Source organism: Rhipicephalus microplus, unplaced genomic scaffold (assembly GCF_043290135.1).
Source record: "Rhipicephalus microplus isolate Deutch F79 unplaced genomic scaffold, USDA_Rmic scaffold_50, whole genome shotgun sequence".
In the NCBI taxonomy this organism is placed as follows: Eukaryota; Metazoa; Arthropoda; class Arachnida; order Ixodida; family Ixodidae; genus Rhipicephalus; species Rhipicephalus microplus.
The window spans coordinates 57,565-73,338 of NW_027464623.1; the positions used below are offsets into that span (position 1 = coordinate 57,565).

The window sequence follows — 15,774 nt, forward strand, 5'->3', positions numbered from 1 at the left end:
GGCGTCACGTAGCACGTGAACTTATTATGAGCAGGCAGCTGATTAATTGTCCCTCTTATACAACCTAAACACACCAAGTCTGCCAGTACGAGACCCTCGTTCAATGAAATAAGGGAAAGAAGTGTATACCTAAGGGCTCGTTTTTTCCGTGTTTTAACACAATAATAATGAGATATAACAGACAGCAATGCCAAGGAATGTACAGGGGAAGTTATTAAAACCAATGGAATGTAAATAAGAAGAAAGAAAAGTGGATGAAAAAATCACTAACTGTGAGCAGGAATCGAACCTACGACCTTCGAATTACGCGTTCGATGCTCTAACCACTGAGCTATCACAGCGGCCCTCCCTCCATCCACTTTTTTTGGGGTTTATCTGTGAATTTAGAAGTAGGAGCGACAGTCAGCGCCATCTATAAGCCAAACAACGAGTGTGAAAACACTCTTATGCGCGTGTTTGGCGTCACGTAGCACGTGAACTTATTATGAGCAGGCAGCTGATTAATTGTCCCTCTTATACAACCTAAACACACCAAGTCTGCCAGTACGAGACCCTCGTTCAATGAAATAAGGGAAAGAAGTGTATACCTAAGGGCTCGTTTTTTCCGTGTTTTAACACAATAATAATGAGATATAACAGACAGCAATGCCAAGGAATGTACAGGGGAAGTTATTAAAACCAATGGAATGTAAATAAGAAGAAAGAAAAGTGGATGAAAAAATCACTAACTGTGAGCAGGAATCGAACCTACGACCTTCGAATTACGCGTTCGATGCTCTAACCACTGAGCTATCACAGCGGCCTTCCCTCCATCCACTTTTTTTTGGGTTTATCTGTGAATTTAGAAGTAGGAGCGACAGTCAGCGCCATCTATAAGCCAAACAACGAGTGTGAAAACACTCTTATGCGCGTGTTTGGCGTCACGTAGCACGTGAACTTATTATGAGCAGGCAGCTGATTAATTGTCCCTCTTATACAACCTAAACACACCAAGTCTGCCAGTACGAGACCCTCGTTCAATGAAATAAGGGAAAGAAGTGTATACCTAAGGGCTCGTTTTTTCCGTGTTTTAACACAATAATAATGAGATATAACAGACAGCAATGCCAAGGAATGTACAGGGGAAGTTATTAAAACCAATGGAATGTAAATAAGAAGAAAGAAAAGTGGATGAAAAAATTACTAACTGTGAGCAGGAATCGAACCTACGACCTTCGAATTACGCGTTCGATGCTCTAACCACTGAGCTATCACAGCGGCCCTCCCTCCATCCACTTTTTTTGGGGTTTATCTGTGAATTTAGAAGTAGGAGCGACAGTCAGCGCCATCTATAAGCCAAACAACGAGTGTGAAAACACTCTTATGCGCATGTTTGGCGTCACGTAGCACGTGAACTTATTATGAGCAGGCAGCTGATTAATTGTCCCTCTTATACAACCTAAACACACCAAGTCTGCCAGTACGAGACCCTCGTTCAATGAAATAAGGGAAAGAAGTGTATACCTAACGGCTCGTTTTTCCGTGTTTTAACACAATATTAATGAGATATAACAGACAGTAATGCCAGAGTCCTTCAATGCTTTTCTGGTCACGAAAGTGCCGCCTCAGCTTCATATGGAGCCAGCACTGGCCGCTAGGGGCGCAGCTGTGCTCGTGAGGGCATGCTGCCGTCCGCTACCGCTGCGGTAGTGTGTTGGTCTGCTTTGATTTCCAAGCTTTCTAAACATCTGCAAAAGTCGTTTCACTTTCCCTCATTTACTTGGAACATTCAGCGTGCGTCGGTGACTGCGTGAATGCGCCGTCTGCCTTGAAATGAGCACCCGGGAGAAAAGAAACTAACAGCTCTGGACAAGCAGCTCGCGGCAGTCGCAGTCGAAAATGACAAAAATTCGGGGTTTGCCGCACCATAACGATGATATGATTTTGATACACGTCGTAGTGGGGGATTCTTGATTAATGTTTAACAGCTGGGGTTGTTTTTATATGCATGTAAATCAAAGTGCACGCCTTTTTTTCTGCTCTTGCGTTTCGCCTCGTCGAAATGCAGCCGTCAGGGTCGGGGGAGCGCCGCTCGTTCGTCGCAATACTGCAACTGGTCCAGCTTTTCAAAATTTGCCTGAAATCAGACACTGTACATTCGCAATAACGCACTTGCTGTGCCACATGTAAACAGAGGCGAACATACGAGTTGTTACACGTCCATTCGCCCGGAAGTGAGCGAAATCTCTCGACTGCGCAAAGTTGCGCATAAGGCCAGATGGTTCGCACGGCACGGCTGCTCAATTTCTATTAAACTGTGAACATTATCAGACTCCTGGTGTCATTTTATTCGCAACAGAAAACCCAAACAATTAAACCATTACTGCAAGAAATGCTTCCGTAGAATGCCTTCTTTTCATGACAAGAAAAAAAAAACACCTGTTCTATGCGCTTCAAATTTCTGGACCGAACGATTAAATCCCTCTACGAGCCTTAGGTACAATATATGTAATATCAGAGTCCTTAAATGCCAGCAATACTAACCTCATAGCAGTCTTCGGTGCGGCGTGTTGCCCCGCCACGGTGTTCTAGCGGTTATGGCACCCGGCTACAGATCCGAAGGTTGCGAGATCTAATCCCGGCCGCGGCGGCTGCATTTTGGTTGAGGCGAAATGTTGAGGCCCGTGTACTTGGAGTTTGGTACACGTTAAAGTGGTCAAATTCGTTCCGGAGCCCTCCACCACGGGGCGTCTGTCATAATCACAGCTGGTTTTGGGACGTAAAACCCCATCAGTCAACCGGTGCGACGTTTAGTTTATGATCATGACGAACGTGAAAAGTAAGGTCGAACACAGTTGACAGTGTATTGTAATTAGGCCATTGTTTTATAAGCAGTCTCATATAGAAGAGACAGTAAACCAGTAACTTAAGCCGCTCGTGATTTCGACAAAAACACACAAGAAGTTATTTTGATTCTTCTAATGGCCGACTATATATGAGGGGTTAAGATATTCCAATCATCGATGCTAATATTGTTGTCAGTGTCAGAAGGAAAAAAATAATTCAACAAGAAAAATACATACAAGGTGCCTGTGCGAAAGCAATATGCAAGCACAACCATTTATTAATTTTATTTAAAACAAACCACATACACAGAACACCAGTGCACCAGTTCATGAAAAGCTAATTAAAAAATGTGAAGAATGGACAGCAACATATGTGAGATATGGATTGGGTGCAGAGTTACCTTTGAGTGTTTGGTTTTTTACCACCCCCTGCTGGACATGAAGCGCACCCTTTCGCTTGCATCTGTTTGTTTCTTTCTCTCGTAAAAAAATGCAAACGCACCTTGAGAAAAAACTGAACAACTTCTGCAGTCGTGCTCACAAAATGTGACTTGCAACCGACAGCAGCTGAAGCAGTCCGAGGGTCCATCAAAACATCCTCCACAATATTCATGTACACACCAGAACAAGCAGTTTTTTCAACTGTGTGCACTTCCATGTGATCCTCCACAATTTGAAGGAGTGTGACGAGCTGGCTGGAGGGCACAAGGAGAAAACCTTTAGATTTAACAAGAATCAGGCCAGTTGCCGGTCGTTCTGTACTCCTCAGACTTTCTACGCAGCTTGAGCATCTCAGCGAGGAAAACTTCTTTGCAACGTATCCAGTGAGGTAGTCCAAGATCTTCTCCTTAGGAGACTGCTGATGTTGCAAAAGTGAAGCCTGCTCCACAGTTTCTCCTGGCTCCAAAAGTACTTCATCAAAGAGAATAGCCAAACAGTCCGCCTGAAATGCAAACACAGTATTGCTGGTGTGCTGAACATAGAAAGTGCACCGAACGAAAAAGATGTACTGAATGCCTAGTATTGCTTTACACCTTTTGTATGACGAAATCCAGGCTTTATCAGAAATCAGCTCGGCTTCTCCAAATTAATGGCTGCAAAATCTTTGATACTGCCTGCACTGCACAGTCCCCTGGCACATATGTAATGCTCATACAGCTTAGTGTGGCTAGAAATGAGAAAATTCACACCTAAATGCATGCAGCCTAAAAACTATCCTGAAAACTTAGTTAAAGAACTAATACGCTTTGATCAGTTTCATCATATTCAGGAGATATCGCTCCGCAAAGCGTTTGTACTGTGTTCTTCCTTGCCTGCACTTTTTTTTTTCATTTTGCTTTCCCTGACGAATTCTTACCATCTGACTCAGATTTCTACCCTTTCAACCCCTGTTAATATATTCTTGCTCACGTGACAGGCAGCAGGTTTTTCCTTCTGGAATAGGTCTTGGAGCTTCAGGAGGAGTTGTGGGCCGTCTCCTACAACTGATGCTCGCTGAGGCGGCTGGACAAGATTTCTGACAGAGAGCATTCTATAAATGAACAGAAATTGCTGGACTGTTGGTTGTCCTCCGTCACCAGCCACGTGCCTGATAATGCCAAAAAATCTCTGAAAGAAAAAATAAGGATTACTATTTAACTATCAAGCGAGAACGTGCACATGCTTACCTCTAATGGGTCCTGTCCAAACTTTCCCACCAGTACGTAGCGAAACCCTGAGGCAAAGAGGTTTTCAACCAGTGATATTGTGCTGAGCAAAGTTATTCTCAGCGCCTCACAGGTAGGCTTGCTTAAAAAGCAGACCTGCCTTTGCTTTGGTAGACTTTCGATGTATTTGCAGCACCTGTCCAACCATGAGATTCCCTCTTTCAGTGTCTATAAAGTAAGAAAGAATTTAGCCTGAGATCAGAAATGTGTGCAAGAGCAAAGTAATAATTCTTACGTCAACATGCTCAGCTTCACTGTACTGCACGTGTTCAGGCCTGCGGGAGTTCAAGCAGTCAAACAATCTGTTCATTTGTCTGGTGAATTCAGATGTTCCCGCAGAGCCGTGAAGCTTTTTGCATGATTCCTGCTCACTGTAAAATATCATGGCTGTAGCTGTGGATTCACTGAAGAGCTGAAAAGAAATTTTTTGTATGGCATTTCACTGTGAGTCACATCAAAAAGGCAATTTTTTTTTGTTTTCTAAGTGCACTTGAGTGTTGGGCGCCTTACTTGAACAGCAAGTTTGACGCTCATTTTCTGAAAAGCGTTTGGGTATATATGTGCCCTCGTCAGCTTTGGTACAGCACGCAGCCCTGACTGTTGCTCTTCATACTCTAGAAGTGCTGCATAATGATCATGATACACTTCCCGACCTTGAGGCAGCTGTAGAAAGAAGGAATGTCAGAATGTCACTCGAGATGAGATCATATGAGTGACTATATCACAGGAACAGTAATTATTTCACTTACCAAAAACTTCCCAACTTTCTGCAGGTTATTTCTAATACATTTAAATATGTGTGGTGGATCAATGATAGCATAGATCACCTTAGAGGGGTCGCATGGGTGCTGAAACGACACCTGCTGGTCTTTCATGTCACCACGAATTCCTGAAAGAAATGAGCAACTAATAAATTATACCTTTCCAGATAGTCTGCAGCAGAGCTTGTGTGTTAAACACTTACCTAAGGACCTCAAGGCACACCGATTGGTAGTTGAATTATCACATGTCATAGCGTCTATAACTGCGCCAGCATTACACAAGTGTACAATGCACTGAAGCACAAGCTTTGCAAGTATTGATCCCGGGGCAGCACTTGATGCACAAAAGGTACCCACAGTCTGCGACCATCCCCCCAGAAAGGGTCGAAACAGGAAGACCAAAACATGATCAGCATCCTTTTCACGGTCTGCTGGCCTGGTATGTTCTCCAAAGTCAACCTTACCAACGACTTTCATGTCAGACTCTCGGACGTGCAAACTTTTCCTGACACTCATTTCGTCGAACATGACCACACCTGAAAGAAAAAAAAATTAATTTCTATCGCTTCAGAAAGGCAAAACCACACAGCATTCAGGTTAAGTGATGTGCTTTCAAACCTCGTCGTTCACTTTCAGGGGAAGTGAGCAGCTTTTCCTTGAGCACAGTAAATACATGCGCATCAAAGCCAAAATCGGCTTTCAAGCTCTTCATATAGCAGTAGAGTGTGCGTGGATTTGGCAAGGGTAGAAAGTTGTTCTCTTGGAGATATGTATACACAGATGTGGACTTCGTTTTCAAAAGCAGGCAGTCATATAACCAGTCTTTCTTATACCTGGTAAGGAAAGGGTGCAAATCTCATTCACATGCACAAACATGCTAGCACAGTGCTTCCATAATGCTATCAAGCATAAAGACACATTGCTGTTAACCAAGTGTAACTGCATGCCAAGGGGTAATGTGAACATGCACATTGCACGGTGTACACAGTGGAAACCTGATCAACATGCAGGCCAAAACGTCATAATGAGAGCAGGACACTATAAATGACACAGATCTATGGTGCATTCTCAATCCAGAACAATTAATAGAGAAAATAAGTGCACATTGTAACTCCAAGTTTTCAACGAAACTGCGCATAAGAACAATCATTCACTGTCTGTTTATAAACGTGCTCAAAACAATAGCAGTAAGGTGCGAAAAAAAGATCAACACATCACGATAACATGGTTATGAGGGTGTGAATAAGCCACTCGTAGTAGTAAAAAGGGCACATTTTTTATATGGACGAAAATCATTGTTTCATGATTTAAAGTATTAGAGTCAGCGCAGTAAAGGTGGACTCAAGCAGAAAACGTATTTCATGGTAGTTTTGAACGCTTAGCTGATTTTGAATGGAGCCGACACTTGCTCAGAAAACAACGGATATGTAGTTTTAATTTGGTGAATATCTAAAATTACCACGTGAATATTCCATCGCCTTTACACGTAAACCATATTTGTTAAGTAGTGCTTGAAGCTTACCGTACGGCTCTTGCAGACTTCGCGTTTGCCTTCATCACGCACTGATCAATAATCAGTTTCTCGCGATCGGAAAGTCTTTGAAGGCTCTGCTGTTGTCGTTCGTACTTGGCAGTCTTCTTTCGGAACTCGGCGAGTTTTGTTTGGCATTGCCGAAGCTGCTGCTTCGCAGCTCGAAGTTGGCACCTCAACTTTTGCACTGCTGCACAGCTGGCGCAGTCAACCAAGCGGTCTGTCTGACAAGCTGTGTCCGTGTGGTAGGTTTCGACCGTTTCACTGGTCAGTGCCACATCTGCTAAAAAAAGAAAAAAAGGAAGAAGAAAAGGAGTGAACAAAAACAAGTCATGCAGTTTCAAATTTACAGGCTCAGACGATACCCTCATACACGACGACACGGATGTAATCTGGCCTAGCGCTTACATACCTTCATTCACTGATGCAGCATCGGTGCGGTCTGAACAGGTCGTCGGCGATGCTCGTTGCTCCTCCGTCTCGCACGACGACTCACGTGCTCGTTTGCGCGGTGATCGATTTGTCGATGAGCGGGGTCGAGGTTTACGCTTCGTGAGATACGAAGGAAGGCCACCAAAAATACTTGGGACAGCGTCAGCCTTCAGCGTTGGCTTGTCGCGCTCCAGGGACACGGCGTCACCGTTGATATTGAAATCATAAGTAGTGACAATGTCCGAGGCGTCGAAATGCTTCGCACACACGCGTGTATATTTGGACTCAAAGTTGAAGTCGCCACTTTCCTGCCGCGGTATGGCCCGTTACCATTTCTCGCGCTGGTCCTTGTCAGGTGGAAAAGAAAACAACGACACCTTCTCGGTCGTTCCTCTGTAGCCGGAACGGCACCCCGGCACGCAACACGTGTTAGGCATCGTCGTCTCACAACATTTTGGCTAACTCGGACACGCACGCACGCTTCTTCCACCAGTTTGTCTCGCTGTGCGCACGCGTTTCAGTCTGTTTCAGTACGCGAGCAGCCCGAACGATGCCCTCTGTGGCGCAGTGGCGCCGCATCGCGGCAGTTTTGGGCAGCGTATGAAGCTCTCCCATAGAGTGACGGCGGAGTTTCGTGACCAGAAAAGCATTGAAGGACTCTGGTAATGCCAAGAAATGTACAGGGGAAGTTATTAAAACCAATGGAATGTAAATAAGAAGAAAGAAAAGTGGATGAAAAAATCACCAACTGTGAGCAGGAATCGAACCTACGACCTTCGAATTACGCGTTCGATGCTCTAACCACTGAGCTATCACAGCGGCCCTCCCTCCATCCACTTTTTTTGGGTTTATCTGTGAATTTAGAAGTAGGAGCGACAGCCAGCGCCATCTATAAGCCAAACAACGAGTGGGAAAACACTCTTATGCGCATGTTTGGCGTCACGTAGCACGTGAACTTATTATGAGCAGGCAGCTGATTAATTGTCCCTCTTATACAACCTAAACGCACCAAGTCTGCCAGTACGAGACCCTCGTTCAATGAAATAAGGGAAAGAAGTGTATACCTAAGGGCTCGTTTTTCCGTGTTTTAACACAATATTAGTGAGATATAACAGCCAGTAATGCCAAGGAATGTACAGGGGAAGTTATTTAAACCAATGGAATGTAAATAAGAAGAAAGAAAAGTGGATGAAAAAATCACCAACTGTGAGCAGGAATCGAACCTACGACCTTCGAATTACGCGTTCGATGCTCTAACCACTGAGCTATCACAGCGGCCCTCCCTCCATCCACTTTTTTTTGGGTTTATCTGTGAATTTAGAAGTAGGAGCGACAGTCAGCGCCATCTATAAGCCAAACAACGAGTGTGAAAACACTCTTATGCGCATGTTTGGCGTCACGTAGCACGTGAACTTATGATGAGCAGGCAGCTGATTAATTGTCCCTCTTATACAACCTAAACACACCAAGTCTGCCAGTACGAGACCCTCGTTCAATGAAATAAGGGAAAGAAGTGTATACCTAAGGGCTCGTTTTTCCGTGTTTTAACACAATATTAATGAGATATAACAGACAGTAATGCCAAGGAATGTACAGGGGAAGTTATTAAAACCAATGGAATGTAAATAAGAAGAAAGAAAAGTGGATGAAAAAATCACCAACTGTGAGCAGGAATCGAACCTACAACCTTCGAATTACGCGTTCGATGCTCTAACCACTGAGCTATCACAGCGGCCCTCCCTCGATCCACTTTTTTTGGGTTTATCTGTGAATTTAGAAGTAGGAGCAACAGTCAGCGCCATCTATAAGCCAAACAACGAGTGTGAAAACACTCTTATGCGCATGTTTGGCGTCACGTAGCACGTGAACTTATTATGAGCAGGCAGCTGATTAATTGTCCCTCTTATACAACCTAAACACACCAAGTCTGCCAGTACGAGACCCTCGTTCAATGAAATAAGGGAAAGAAGTGTATACCTAAGGGCTCGTTTTTCCGTGTTTTAACACAATATTAATGAGATATAACAGACAGTAATGCCAAGGAATGTACAGGGGAAGTTATTAAAACCAATGGAATGTAAATAAGAAGAAAGAAAAGTGGATGAAAAAATCACCAACTGTGAGCAGGAATCGAACCTACGACCTTTGAATTACGCGTTCGATGCTCTAACCACTGAGCTATCACAGCGGCCCTCCCTCCATCCACTTTTTTTTGGGTTTATCTGTGAATTTAGAAGTAGGAGCGACAGTCAGCGCCATCTATAAGCCAAACAACGAGTGTGAAAACACTCTTATGCGCATGTTTGGCGTCACGTAGCACGTGAATTTATTATGAGCAGGCAGCTGATTAATTTTCCCTCTTATACAACCTAAACACACCAAGTCTGCCAGTACGAGACCCTCGTTCAATGAAATAAGGGAAAGAAGTGTATACCTAAGGGCTCGTTTTTCCGTGTTTTAACACAATATTAATGAGATATAACAGACAGTAATGCCAAGGAATGTACAGGGGAAGTTATTAAAACCAATGGAATGTAAATAAGAAGAAAGAAATGTGGATGAAAAAATCACCAACTGTGAGCAGGAATCGAGCCTACGACCTTCGAATTACGCGTTCGATGCTCTAACCACTGAGCTATCACAGCGGCCCTCCCTCCATCCACTTTATTTTGGGTTTATCTGTGAATTTAGAAGTAGGAGCGACAGTCAGCGCCATCTATAAGCCAAACAACGAGTGTGAAAACACTCTTATGCGCATGTTTGGCGTCACGTAGCACGTGAACTTATTATGAGCAGGCAGCTGATTAATTGTCCCTCTTATACAACCTAAACACACCAAGTCTGCCAGTACGAGACCCTCGTTCAATGAAATAAGGGAAAGAGGTGTATACCTAAGGGCTCGTTTTCCGTGTTTTAACACAATATTAATGAGATATAACAGACAGTAGTGCCAAGGAATGTACAGGGGAAGTTATTAAAACCAATGGAATGTAAATAAGAAGAAAGAAAAGTGGATGAAAAAATCACCAACTGTGAGCAGGAATCGAACCTACGACCTTCGAATTACGCGTTCGATGCTCTAATCACTGAGCTATCACAGCGGCCCTCCCTCCATCCACATTTTTTTTTGTTTATCTGTGAATTCAGAAGTAGGAGCGACAGTCAGCGCCATCTATAAGCCAAACAACGAGTGTGAAAACACTCTTATGCGCATGTTTGGCGTCACGTAGCACGTGAACTTATTATGAGCAGGCAGCTGATTAATTGTCCCTCCTATACAACCTAAACACACCAAGTCTGCCAGTACGAGACCCTCGTTCAGTGAAATACGGGAAAGAAGTGTATACCTAAGGGCTCGTTTTTCCGTGTTTTAACACAATATTAATGAGATATAACAGACAGTAATGCGAAGGAATGTACAGGGGAAGTTATTAAAACCAATGGAATGTAAATAAGAAGAAAGAAAAGTGGATGAAAAAATCACCAACTGTGGGCAGGAATCGAACCTACGACCTTCGAATTACGCGTTCGATGCTCTAACCACTGAGCTATCACAGCGGCCCTCCCTCCATCCACTTTTTTTGGGTTTATCTGTGAATTTAGAAGTAGGAGCGACAGTCAGCGCCATCTATAAGCCAAACAACGAGTGTGAAAACACTCTTATGCGCATGTTTGGCGTCACGTAGCACGTGAACTTATTATGAGCAGGCAGCTGATTAATTGTCCCTCTTATACAACCTAAACACACCAAGTCTGCCAGTACGAGACCCTCGTTCAATCAAATAAGGGAAAGAAGTGTATACCTAAGGGCTCGTTTTTCCGTGTTTTAACACAATCTTAATGAGATATAACAGACAGTAATGCCAAGGAATGTACAGGGGAAGTTATTAAAACCAATGGAATGTAAATAAGAAGAAAAGTGGATGAAAAAATCACCAACTGTGAGCAGGAATCGAACCTACGACCTTCATATTACGCGTTCGATGCTCTAACCACTGAGCTATCACAGCGGCCCTCCCTCCATTCACTTTTTTTTGGGTTTATCTGTGAATTTAGAAGTAGGAGCGACAGTCAGCGCCATCTATAAGCCAAACAACGAGTGTGAAAACACTCTTATGCGCATGTTTGGCGTCACGTAGCACGTGAACTTATTATGTGCAGGCAGCTGATTAATTGTCCCTCTTATACAACCTAAACACACCAAGTCTGCCAGTACGAGACCCTCGTTCAATGAAATAAGGGAAAGAAGTGTATACCTAAGGCCTCGTTTTTCCGTGTTTTAACACAATATAATGAGATATAACAGGCAGTAATGCCAAGGAATGTACAGGGGAAGTTATTAAAACCAATGGAATGTAAATAGGAAGAAAGAAAAGTGGATGAAAAAATCACCAACTGTGAGCAGGAATCGAACCTACGACCTTCGAATTACGCGTTCGATGCTCTAACCACTGAGCTATCACAGCGGCCCTCCCTCCATCCACTTTTTTTTGTTTATCTGTGAATTTAGAAGTAGGAGCGACAGTCAGCGCCATCTATAAGTCAAACAACGAGTGTGAAAACACTCTTATGCTCATGTTTGGCGTCACGTAGCACGTGAACTTATGAGCAGGCAGCTGATTAATTGTCCCTCTTATACAACCTAAACACACCAAGTCTGCCAGTACGAGACCCTCGTTCAATGAAATAAGGGAAAGAAGTGTATACCTAAGGGCTCGTTTTTCCGTGTTTTAACACAATATTAATGAGATATAACAGACAGTAATGCCAAGGAATGTACAGGGGAAGTTATTAAAACCAATGGAATGTAAATAAGAAGAAAGAAAAGTTGATGAAAAATCACCAACTGTGAGCAGGAATCGAACCTACGACCTTCGAATTACGCGTTCGATGCTCTAACCACTGAGCTATCACAGCGGCCCTCCCTCCATCCACTTTTTTTGGGGTTTATCTGTGAATTTAGAAGTAGGAGCGACAGTCAGCGCCATCTATAAGCCAAACAACGAGTGTGAAAACACTCTTATGCGCATGTTTGGCGTCACGTAGCACGTGAACTTATTATGAGCAGGCAGCTGATTAATTGTCCCTCTTACACAACCTAAACACACCAAGTCTGCCAGTACGAGACCCTCGTTCAATGAAATAAGGGAAAGAAGTGTATACCTAAGGGCTCGTTTTTCCGTGTTTTAACACAATATTAATGAGATATAACAGACAGTAATGCCAAGGAATGTACAGGGGAAGTTATTAAAACCAATGGAATGTAAATAAGAAGAAAGAAAAGTGGATGAAAAAATCACTAACTGTGGAAGGAATCGAACCTATGACCTTCGAATTACGCGTTCGATGCTCTAACCACTGAGCTATCACAGCGGCCCTCCCTCCATCCACTTTTTTTTGGGTTTATCTGTGAATTTAGAAGTAGGAGCGACAGTCAGCGCCATATATATATATATACTGAGTGATAGTGACGCCCACGTCGATGCCGAAGCCGACGCCGGCGGCAAGATCCAGCCGAGAGTGTCGATATAATTGCTATCACAATAATAAGAACGTGCACATCTAACCTACGTGTAAGTGTCTACGTGAGAAGCTCTTGTGAAACGGGTGTTATAGTGGTCACACGTGTGATGCTTAAAGCAGTCGTTTGCTTTTTTTTTCGTGTACCACGCAGGACGCAGTGATACTTGTTAAAACACCCTGTTGGCAGCAACATTTATGTTGTGCCATTGAAGTCGCAGCTGTTACTGAAGTAGTACATGACAAGTCGGTGCTACTCTTCTCAAGGGGGATGGAGTGTACCTAGTTTAGCCCATTACTTAAGTGAGTAGGACGTTTCATTCCAGTCTTTAAAGCACAGGGCTACGCTCGGCCCACCGTGGTGGTCTAGTGGCTAAGGTACTTGGCTGCTGACCCGCAGGTAACGGAATCGAATCCTGGTTGCGGCGGCTGCATTTTTAATGGAGGCGAAAATGCTGTACGCCCATGTGCTCAGATTTGGGTGCACGTAAAAGAACTCCCGGTGGTCGAAATTTCCGGAGCCCTCCACTACCTCATCTCTCATAACCTTATGGTGATTTTGGGATGTTAAACCCCACATATCAATGAGTGAATTGCTACGTGCGTTTTCTAGAGAATAATCACGACTCAGAAACCATGATTATGCATTCAGAAAACGGTTCACTTTCAATCTGTACCACTGATAGCCGGGAACAAATGAAAGGTCTTGGGAAGGAGCACGTCATCCGGTATGTTTCATCTTTTCACCCATTGCGACTGCAAAGTTTGTTTTATTCCGGACTCGATCAACAAGAGGGGTGAAACGCTGATACCATCAATCTCTCCCTCCTCGCACTGGAGTTTTCTATTAAGCACCCGATAAAGATCACTAAGCGTAAGCATGACGTCTTTCACAAAGATAATAGAGGGATAAATGAAGAAATCTCTAGCTGATAGAAAATAGGCAAGAACTGACGCAATACCTTTTGTTCCTTCTCCAAGTAAAATGTTGTTCCTTCCTCAGATAAAGCACGTGCGGGTTCAGGACAGCAAGCGCTGAACATCACTATTAGTTGAAGAGTTTTCTTTTTTACCTTCTTTTAGTAAGTTGTTTGGAGGTCATGGCAATTGTGAGTTTATGAGTAATTTCGCTGAATCATTTTGCTAGGGCGCGAATCTTCAGAGGCCAGAGACACGAAAAAGGTTGTCTTCCGCTTTCACGTTCTTGCTTTCTGCTTCTCGTTGAGAAAAAAGTGAGAGTGGCATAAATTTTTGTGCGAAGACAACGCGAACGCTACGAACCTACTTTCACCTAATGCTGCTTTTTCTCCAGCAATACTCGTTTATTTGCGGTCCTCGTTCTTTCGCGTTTATTGCGTACGTGTTTACTGTTCCCAGAAGCTGGAATCTGCCGGCAAGAAGGTTTTTTCGAGATTTCCCGCTTAGTTTGCGCTTGATCTTCTTTTTTCTCGCTTTTGCTTCAACTTTAGAGTACAACTGCAAAAGAAAAAAAAAGGAAGATAGTGTACGAGGTGGGTCTCCGAGGCGGACAATGAGTTTTCCTAGCGAAAGCAAACGCATTTTCCGTGTGCATATGGTTCGCGCGGGCATGGGCATGATCACTGAGCAAATGGTTTTCGTAACTTCGACGGTATTCTGGGACGAAGTGCAGGTCCTGTGAAAAGGGGAATACACCGAGAAGGGAGATGGGAATATGGCAAACACAAAGGGGGAAATCCGCGTATAAGGCAACCGCTGGACGAGCAAGAAGATTTATCTAACCACTAAACTAGGAGCCACCTGTTCGCGCTATTTAACTTTCCACGCTTTCCAAAATGCACTGCTTTTGCCCTCGTACTTCTTTTCACATTATGCATGTGTCGTTGAGTAAGTAAGTGGGCCTTGTTTTATAATTTTTCTTATTTTTTTGCTACTATCACATCATTCGAGCCTGCATATGTAAAAGTGCTGATAAAAACAAGTGTTTTGATACATCATATAAGAAATATTTATTACCGCACTTAGATTGCAAATTCTGCTGCGCAAATTGGCCGGATGGCACTGCTTGACAGTAATGTGAGGAAGGTGGGTTACAGCAACGAGCAGGTCTTTTTTTTATTTTGGGTTATTGTTTTCCCCCGCTTGGTTCCTGGAGACACGAGTTATATTTAGGGGAGAGTTGTAAGAGGGAATGTACGGTATCCATGTAAATAGCAGCTGAAGCGCAGGGAACCTATTATGCAGCTTCGCGTGCTCGTCGGTAGCGGGCCGTTTTAGTGCTCACTTGCCGTAATGGCATTGGTAACGATGCCTCGCATTTACTACAGACTGATGTCGCTTGTACCTATTGTCAAATGTCATCCCGTATTGCCCCCAAGAATTCAAGTCCTCTTCTGGACAACCTATAGAGATAATATACGCTATAGCTGCTTAGCTGCCTGTTGCACCTTATCAGGTGACGTCTGCGTTAGCTTCGGTTTGATTGATTGATTGATATGTGGGGTTTAACGTCCCAAAACCACCATATGATTATGAGAGACGCCGTAGTGGAGGGCTCCGGAAATTTAGACCACCTGGGGTTCTTTAACGTGCACCCAAATCTGAGCACACGGGCCTACAACATTTCCGCCTCCATCGGAAATGGAGCCGCCGCAGCCGGGATTTGAACCCGCGACCTGCGGGTCAGCAGCCGAGTACCTTAGCCACTAGACCACCGCGGCGGGGCTAGCTTCGGTTTCGTGACAGTACAAATACATACATAGGACTGTACTCGTATGTGGATAGTGCTCTCACGATACGAACTATCCTGTTCGTTTTATCACCGTCTTCCTAAAGAAAGGCATTAGATTACAGAACAGACCTCAGCTCGATTGGTTCGGTCCAACAGTAAAATAACTTCGGTCGACAACTTTAAACAAGAACGGGACCACGTGTCGCCACACAGATTCCGACTTTCAAGGATATCTTTCAGTGGCTCGCCTTGTGTAGTTAGACCTTTCTTAAAAAGATTGTTTTGACCA

General features: G+C 43.8%; 1 protein-coding gene and 7 non-coding genes across 8 annotated transcripts in view; all 8 read right to left on the minus strand.

The window, feature by feature from the left end:
* Positions 1-268: 268 nt before the first annotated feature.
* TRNAT-CGU (transfer RNA threonine (anticodon CGU)) lies at positions 269-341 on the minus strand. Its single transcript has one exon. It is a non-coding gene; the product is annotated as a tRNA-Thr (tRNA).
* Positions 342-726: 385 nt separating this feature from the next.
* On the minus strand, positions 727-799 carry TRNAT-CGU (transfer RNA threonine (anticodon CGU)). The gene has a single exon. It is a non-coding gene; the product is annotated as a tRNA-Thr (tRNA).
* A 385-nt stretch (positions 800-1,184) lies between these two features.
* TRNAT-CGU (transfer RNA threonine (anticodon CGU)) lies at positions 1,185-1,257 on the minus strand. Its single transcript has one exon. It is a non-coding gene; the product is annotated as a tRNA-Thr (tRNA).
* Positions 1,258-5,866: 4,609 nt separating this feature from the next.
* LOC142788261 (uncharacterized) overlaps positions 5,867-15,774 on the minus strand; it is a 30,659-nt gene continuing 20,751 nt past the window's right edge. Inside the window, exons 2-4 of the mRNA XM_075884867.1 lie at positions 7,236-7,563; positions 6,815-7,106; positions 5,867-6,125 (exon numbers count right to left, since the gene is read on the minus strand). Coding sequence (XP_075740982.1) covers positions 5,885-6,125; positions 6,815-7,106; positions 7,236-7,563 — 861 coding nt within the window. The 3' untranslated portion in view covers positions 5,867-5,884. The remainder of the gene's footprint in view (positions 6,126-6,814; positions 7,107-7,235; positions 7,564-15,774) is intronic.
* TRNAT-CGU (transfer RNA threonine (anticodon CGU)) lies at positions 8,002-8,074 on the minus strand. The gene has a single exon. It is a non-coding gene; the product is annotated as a tRNA-Thr (tRNA).
* Positions 8,458-8,530, minus strand: TRNAT-CGU (transfer RNA threonine (anticodon CGU)). The gene has a single exon. It is a non-coding gene; the product is annotated as a tRNA-Thr (tRNA).
* On the minus strand, positions 11,649-11,721 carry TRNAT-CGU (transfer RNA threonine (anticodon CGU)). The gene has a single exon. It is a non-coding gene; the product is annotated as a tRNA-Thr (tRNA).
* TRNAT-CGU (transfer RNA threonine (anticodon CGU)) lies at positions 12,100-12,172 on the minus strand. The gene has a single exon. It is a non-coding gene; the product is annotated as a tRNA-Thr (tRNA).